General features: G+C 45.3%; 1 protein-coding gene across 1 annotated transcript; it reads left to right on the top strand.

The window, feature by feature from the left end:
* The first annotated feature begins 2,832 nt into the window (after positions 1–2,832).
* LOC127330379 (IAA-amino acid hydrolase ILR1-like 8) lies at positions 2,833–8,023 on the top strand. Its single transcript, XM_051356611.2, has 5 exons — positions 2,833–3,180; positions 6,327–6,452; positions 6,750–7,064; positions 7,153–7,281; positions 7,357–8,023. The coding sequence occupies exons 1-5, from the start codon at positions 2,833–2,835 to the stop codon at positions 7,714–7,716; spliced, it is 1,278 nt and encodes a 425-aa protein (XP_051212571.1). The 3' UTR covers positions 7,717–8,023.
* Positions 8,024–8,257: the final 234 nt, after the last annotated feature.

The raw sequence follows: 8,257 nt of genomic DNA, 5'->3' as shown, positions 1-8,257 counted from the left end.
GCTACTGAAAGTTTGTGTGATCTACTGTTCCATTGGGGATTAGAAGATTGCAATCTACCGCTTCATGGTCGACGGCTACGTGCGCAAGTGTGTGGAGTTGCGAATATCTTGCAGGGTTGAGAGCTGTTGTGTTGGCGACATGAATCAATCGAGAGACTTCATCGGCGTCATACAAGTTATCCTCCTCATATCATCGGTTCCATCCACTGCTACCATCGCGTGTTCATCACCACCCGTCGCTTACTGAGAAGATCGGGCAACCCCTTATCACTCCCCCATCCTCTTTAATTTTATGGCTGATGTCTTCACCAAGGTGATGTCCAAGGCTGCTGGTGATAGGAAGATTGCTGGGCTTATGCAGGAGCTAGGTGGAGGGGGGGGGGGGGTCATTAGTATGCAGTATGTTGATGACACTCTTCTCTTTCTAGAAAATAATTTGCAGTCTGCCATAAATTTGAAGTGGATCCTAGCATGTTTTGAACACATGTCTGGTATGAGAATAAATTTACATAAATGTGATCTTGTACCTATTAATGTGGCTGAGGAGGATGCTCAGCTTTTTGCCTAGTCTTTAAGTTGTAAGCTTGGGGTTTTCCCTATGAATTATCTAGGGGTTCCTCTACACCACAGCAAGTTTAGGAAGGAGGATATTCAACCAGTTGTTGACAAGATCCTCAAGAGAGCTGGAGGTTGGAGGGGAAAACTTCTTAACCATGCTTCTAAATTAGAGTTGGTTAGAAGTGTTCTGGCTAGTATCCCTCTTTATCTCCTTAGTGTGATTAAGTTCCCAAAATGGGCCATTACCCTTATTAACTCTCAAATGGCTCACTGCCTTTGGGACAATTATGAGGGACACCATAAGTACCATCTAGCTAATTGGGGTCTAGTTACTAGGAAGAAAGATTTTGGAAGCTTGGGCATTCCTGACTTATCAGAAATGAACATGTGCCTGTTAGCTTCTTGGATTAAAAGATATCATTTAAATGAGGACAAGTTGTGGAAGCAGATAGTGGATACCAAATATAGTTTGATAACCCTCATTTTTTCTCTTGCTCTTTTTTTGGTGCCTCTCCCTTTTGGAAAGAGTTTTGTTGGCTGCCAAAGCTGCTAAGATGGGCTACCAATGGAAAGTGGGGGATGGTAGGAACATTAAATTCTGGGAAGATCATTGGTTTCGTTCCTGCTCTCTGGCCATTCAATACTGGGAGATCTATTTTCTAGTGAATGAACAAAATAAGACCATTGCTGATCTTTGGGATGGGTTGTCTCTGAAAGTGACTTTTAGGAGATGCTTTGACCATAGATTGATGTTGCAATGGCTTGAAATTCAGCAAATTGCTCAAACTATAAATTTGAATGATACAAAAGATAGTTTGATTTGGATATGGGAAGCTAGTGACTTATATAGTGTGAAATCCATGTATGCTGTTGTTAATTTTGGAGGGATCAAACCTGTTAATATTCATTGTGTTTGGAAAATTAAAGTGCCTCCAAAAATTCACTTCTTTCTTTGGTTACTTTTTCATAACAAGTTGCTCACTACAGATAATTTGGTTAAAAGACAGAATGTTTATGACTTAACTTGTGTGTTTTGCAATGAAGTGGAGTCCTGTCAACATCTCTTCTTTGAATGTGTAGTGACATCAAAACTCTGGGGAGATACTGGTATAGCTTTGGGTCTAAACCTTAAGATTGCAAGCATGCATGACGTTTCCTCTCTGTGGAATGACAATAAAAAGAATAACAAGATTAATATGATCTTTGATGCTGTGTTGAGAACTATCTGAATTACCACAAATGATTTTGTTTTCAACCGTTCTAAATGGCTTGGCATGCAGGGGTTGTAGAGACACTTGGTTTACAGTTGTGCTCAATGGAGAATCCTGTTGAAGGAGGGAGGAAGAGGAGAGCTGACGGCGATACTGAGCAAGGTGGAGGAGTTAGCTCGGCTGCCACCGCTGCTATTGTGGCCGGAGCCTGGTTAACGACTCAGAAGAAGGCAAGATCATCACTGGAGGTTTGTGATCTGAACAACACAAGAGGTTTCGGTCCTCTGCTGATCACTGCTGAGGACTTGGGGAGGACCCTGGAGGCGAATGACTTAATCCTGGTGGGTGATGGTGCAGGTTTCCAAGTTCTGAGCCGCCCTTGAGCTTAGAGGGTGTTGGTTAGTTTTGGGTCTCAGTGTTGTTTCTCTTCGTGCCCAGTGTTGGCTGAAAAAGTTTTGCTGATGGTGCTTTAGAACTATTGTTTTGGGTTCTGTTTGTATGATAAGTACGGGTAAGCGGGAACGCGTGTTCGAACCGGATGCTGTGTGGTTTTGCTGTTGTTGGTTTCAATATATTTGGAGCCAGGGCGATGCCCTATTTCTCTAAAAAAAACATGTCTGCTAATTTCATCGTCTCCAAATTTGAATTCACAACCGACTCAAAATGAAGTGCACAAATATTTTACATTGAGGGATATTATTAAACAAAAAACATTATATCAGAAAGCACAACCTTTTGCATCATATTTTTTCTTTAGATGAAATGAAAATAACATCCATCAATTTAAATAATTTCTGAAAAACATACAGCAAATGGGGAAGGTACATATGGGAGAAATGAGTACCCGGAAAGAAAAAAAAGGGAGAAATGAGGGGCGAGCAAACCCAGCATTGACTAACTACTGCCTAGCGTGGCCTGGTTTAAGTATCAACAAGGGACGGTCTCACACGCTGAACCGGTTTAGCATGTTTTGAAGTTGAACAAGAGAATCATCATTTTTTTTCAGTCTCACGTTCTGAGAGATTCTCAGCAGAGCATCAATCGAGCAAGGGGTCGCGCTCTCATGGCTTCGTTTACGCCTAAACTCGTCGCCTTGTTCCTCCTTCTATTGTTCCACCTCACAACACTCTCGTCAGCGACTTCCACCCTCAGAGACGACCTCTTAGGCGCGGCCCGCGCTCCATCGTTCGCGTCGTGGCTGCGCGGCCTGCGGCGCCGCATCCACCAGCACCCGGAGCTGGCCTTCCAGGAGCACCGCACAAGCGAGCTCGTGCGCGCAGAGCTCGACGCGCTCGGCGTCTCCTACGTCTGGCCCGTCGCCCGGACTGGCGTCGTGGCCACGATTGCTGGCGGCGGAGGCGTCGGGCCCGTCGTCGCACTCCGGGCTGACATGGACGCGCTCCCCTTGCAGGTCCGTGGTGACGTACACCCCGTGTTTTTCATCTTTTGCATTGTTAAGATTAAGATTGTTTCCTTCGTCGTTCGTATGATCTGGTAAATCAACAAATTAAGTTCAGAAATTGATTTCTTCAGAAAATACTAAAATACATGCATACATTTAGATATTGTGAAAGAAAAAGATAAATAAAAGGAGGCACAGTTAACTGTTATAGCTGATCTTGATTTTCATTGGATCTACATGTTCGTTTTAGCACACGGGTGCATGGCGAGATGCAACCCTGATACATCATACGAAGATGTAGTTCTCATCTCGTCTAAGATTGTCAAAATGGGAAATATATATTATAACACAAAACGAAGTAAACGGGTGAGATGGAACTACTTTTCGAAGAAAATTTCAAACGGCCAACCGTGTTTGCGACAAGTTTCACAAAATTCATCTGAAAAACTCCATACATGAACACGAAATAAACTTTAAACACTCAACAACACAAAGAACTGGTCGCGGAAATGTAATCACAACATCAAGCTGCATTGTTTCATGCAGACATTATTATTGAATGGAAGCATCAGTTGGGTAGATTAGAAGGGATCAATATTACTAGTAAATAGGTTAGTTAAACACAACTCACTTTAATGCCTCATGTTAGGTGCAGGGTAACCAAACGCCCTTACTTTTTTTTTGAGCCTAATACGGATAACCAAACAAACCGACGAACATGAATTTAGACTTAATCCAGCCCAACGACATAGCTTCATCAGAATTGCATGTCCAAATGCTCAGCAAACAAGCATGTCCGTAGAGTGCGCCAGCTGGTGTGGTGAGAGTGCATGAAGTTAGGGTATCTCCAACGGTTTTGGCAACTATCAATCCAAGGTAGCTATGGGGCGCCGACACATGTCCTCATCGGCGTCTCCTATATTTTCCATTAAATTTAAACAAATTTTCTAAACAAACTTTTTGAATTTCATTCAATTTCTTAAGATATTTTACAAAATTTGGATAGAATTGGACTAAAATCCTAAATCTAAGTTTACCCATTCAAGACAAAAAATTCGATGATGTCAACATCTTTGTCGTAGGAGGAGTGCATGTTAATGATGCCATATTCTGGCGCTAAACACTCATGCGCCCAATCAAGAGGTAAGACTGCACAACTGCCGCTCATAGGCAAAGTGATCCCCGACTCCTTCGCCGGGCCGTGGGGAACGCAGATCGACAAAGGCACATGGTAGTCCGTCGGCACCTTCTCCTCATGCTCTTGCTTCGGAGCGTCAAAGGTCAACCTACCACTAGGCAGTGAGTGCTTCTCCGGCTTGACGCGTCGGAATGCCACTCCGCCTTGTGTGTTGTCGAGCGTTGCTTTGGCTTGGGGACAAGAAGGGGTGGCATAGTGCATGTTGACAACGAAAGAGAATACGAGGACAGAGGCGAGCACCTCTTTGACTTCGGGGTGAAGATGGGCACCAAAGACGCGCTCAACGACAAGCATTGTGGCATGCGCTTCTTGGGTTTATGTACAAGGAGGGGCATCGATGTGCATGAAGAAAAGGTGTGCGAGGACGAGTGTGGCGCCATCGCGGGGCGCGGTTTCGAATATGGAGACCCACCCATCCTATCGTGGTAGTCCTCAAGGACTCCATCGACAGTGTGGCACCTCCACCATGCACTCCACTGGGGTGGTTGAATCGCTTAGGAGGAAATGAGCCAACGTAAAAGATCATGGGCCACAACTCGTTGTCTGCGGCGAACGATAGGTAGGCCCTCTTCGCCTCTGAGAGGCCCTCGCGGTGCCATTATACTAATGCCTTGAAATGCACGCCGAAGGAACAAGAATCACGGTGTTCCAATCGATCACCCTCATATCTGGCAGCACGAGAAGTTCGTGCTCAGCAAATAGGTCACCCAATCCATGGTTAGGCTTCCCTTGAACACGACACCACCCCTGCCGCCATCCACATCATTGTGTATCATTGCATAGATCGTAGAGGGAGAGGGAGAGGCATGGGAGGTGGGCGGCGTGGAAGTGTTGGAGGAGGGCGTCAACACAATGGGTATATAGGCTAGTAAGATAGGTGAGGTGACGGTGGCAATAATGATAGTATTGATTCGATTTCAGCGACACGTGGGGAAGACACACCCTCGACGCGTCAACACCCTCCTAGGGAACCTGCAAGACCCCTCCTAGGGAACCCGCAAGACGATGAACCCCCATTAAACAACACCGACCGCTTGAATGATTGTGTGTTGCTGGCAGGTCAGGCCCACCTGTCGGGATCATACATGGCATTGTTATCTGGGTGTGTCAGGCACCCCAAGACAAACCCATGGTTGGAGCAGACAAAGAGTTGCTGGGCAATCTAATGGATAGCCCGGATAGAAGAACGGCTGTCGGAAGCGTCCCTAGAAGCTATTTTTATGTCCGACGCCCTAATGGATCTATTGGGCGTCTACTAGGGCGCCCGTTGAGATGCCCTTGGTGGCTGCATGTGTAAGGCTACTTAAGGCACCGGAAGCCTATTCCCATTCAATCAAAAAGACAAAAAGGTTCTTCTACTATTTTTATCCTTGTGATGGTGAAAGGCACATCACTCCGAGTATCATAAGTTCTCATGTCTCAGCTTCCAAAAGTCTATAATCTTCTCACTGATGTATGTTGTTTCCATTGTTTTATCCATCAAGTATTCAAATGTGTTATAATCAAGTGGCTACTGCATCTGCAAATTGAACGACAAATCTTGCGATTACAAATTAATTATGTGATCTGTTGCATCATAAAACCTAAACGTGTAGATACAAAACAACAAAATGTCGCTCTAGTGACACAAGATGCATTGGTCAGCAGTGAGATGAGACGGCAAAAAGACTAATTATCAACTATCTGTAGTACTCCTTAAATGTGGACATACAAACGGACACGAAAAAGCAATTTGGGCTGTAGTAATGTAACTTGCGCTACATCAAGCGTTGAGGCACTCAATTAGTATAGACATGTTTCATGATAAGAGAGAAGAATCCAGCCTGAACATACTAGAATTCAATCTACAAGATGCTTATATCTCAGAATCAATTAGCTAGTTAATCTTTGCAAAAGGACGATTTTGATCTGTTAGTGGTGGAATTTAATTGAGAATTGTAAATTGGTCCTTGATCAGGAATTGGTAGATTGGGAGTACAAGAGCTTGGAAACTGGAAAGATGCATGCTTGTGGACTTGATGCTCATGTGACCATGCTTCTCGGAGCCGCCAAACTACTTCAATATAGGAAAAAAGGTTTGAAGGTACTGCTTAAGAACATTATTTTGCTTCCAGTGCAAAAAAAAAGTATTTTGCTGATCATAATCTTGATTCTTCCCTGGTGAGAAACAATATTTATATTGGAAATTTTGATGCTCTTCATAGAACAAGAACATGTACAATTCAAAATAAGCCATGTTCTTTGTATCGGTCGTGTCAGTATATACATCGAAATATGTTATGGAAATATGAGCTGATATATCGGCCGTTGTATCAGCCAGTATTTAGAAGCTTACAAGGATGACAAATAGTCCAATCTGTCGTTCTTGTTTGACCTTCAGGGTACTGTAAAGCTTGTGTTCCAGCCAGCTGAAGAAAGCTACGGAGGAGCCTACTACATTTTAGAAGAAGGTGCTCTCGACGATGTCGAGGCCATATTCGGCTTGCATGTTTCCCCACATCTCCCCGTAGGCGTCGTCGCATCCAGGCCAGGACCGTTCCTTGCTGCTTCTGCTCGGTTCAGCGCGACAGTTACCGGAAAAGGTGGACACGCCGGTGGCCCTCACAACGCCATAGACCCTCTCGTTGCTACTTCTTCTACCATCCTGAGTCTTCAACAGCTCGTCGCCCGCGAAACCGATCCTCTTGAGGCCGCCGTATGTCATATGATGCGCACCGCCACTACTACATCGTCATTAATCAATTTGCTCATTTAAGCCAGAGGTGATGTACTAATTCTCCCAGGTGGTGTCCGTCACGTTGCTGAGAGGAGGCGACGCTTACAATGTCATACCTGAATCTGCGGCATTCGGTGGCACCGTTAGGAGCATGACAGATGAAGGCCTGGCATATCTCATGAAGAGGGTCAAAGAGGTATTACGTGGTACAAATCTGAATTTCTCAGTTTCCAACAATTAACCACTGACGAATCTGGTGCGTCTCTGGAAGATCATAGAAGGCCAGGCCACCGTGCACCGCTGCGCTGCCACCGTCGACTTCATGGAGGAGGAACTCAGGCCGTACCCAGCTACCGTCAACGACGAAGGCATGTATGCGCATGCTAAGGCAGTCGCAGAGGTCATGCTTGGGGATGCTAACGTGAAGCCGGCTCCCCAGAGCATGGGCGCCGAGGACTTCGCGTTCTACGCGCAGAGAACAGCCGGCGCCTTCTTCTTCATCGGCGTCGGCAATGAGACCACCATGGACAGGGTAAGTCCTGTGCACTCGCCGCATTTCGTCATGGACGAGGAAGTTCTTCCGATTGGGGCTGCCTTCCATGCGTCTGTTGCAATTGAGTATCTGAAGTGAACCGCTTCTCCTCCTGAAACTAATGGACCAAGAAAGAAGGCCGTCCTTGGATTATGGAGTCGGAATAACAACAAGAACAAAAAATCTAAAGTCACATCATTAATTGACTGTACAGTGTGAAGTACCGGTTGTTAGCCAGTATGCAGGGTAAGACACTCCAGTGAAATGTGTGGTCGTCTCTAATGTCTAACGGGTGGAGCGAAACCCATTGCCAGGAAGATTGGGACGGTACAGATGGCTATCGCTTTCTACAAATACATCTTGTAAACCTCTCGCTAGGATTTATTCCTTCATTAAAAAATCTATGAAATTGTGTAAACACTTCTGATATACTAAATTTTTGCTAGGCTGACACACCCATGATTTTTTTCTCTCTTTTTAATTTTTTTTTGCCATATTAAATTACACTACAGGAATCTGCCGCTGCGCCGACAGCCATGAACCCTCGGCGTAGCCGCGAAAGGCCGTCGGTGTAGCCTACACCGAGGGCTGCCGTCGGCGTAGCCCCTCGGTGAAGATCCTCGTCGGCAGAGACACGTTG

This window comes from Lolium perenne, chromosome 6, assembly GCF_019359855.2.
Source record: "Lolium perenne isolate Kyuss_39 chromosome 6, Kyuss_2.0, whole genome shotgun sequence".
Taxonomy (NCBI): Eukaryota; Viridiplantae; Streptophyta; class Magnoliopsida; order Poales; family Poaceae; genus Lolium; species Lolium perenne.
The sequence above is the reverse complement of the archived record's forward strand: the minus strand, read 5'-3'. Positions and strand labels throughout refer to the sequence as shown.

Excerpts from the sequence above, each read along its gene's own strand:
- LOC127330379 (XM_051356611.2), top strand. The coding sequence starts at position 2,833 with ATGGCTTCGTTTACGCCTAAACTCGTCGCCTTGTTCCTCCTTCTATTG. Across the intron at positions 3,181-6,326 it reads TGGACGCGCTCCCCTTGCAG|GAATTGGTAGATTGGGAGTA; the intron begins GTCCGTGGTGAC and ends GTCCTTGATCAG. Across the intron at positions 6,453-6,749 it reads ATAGGAAAAAAGGTTTGAAG|GGTACTGTAAAGCTTGTGTT; the intron begins GTACTGCTTAAG and ends TTTGACCTTCAG.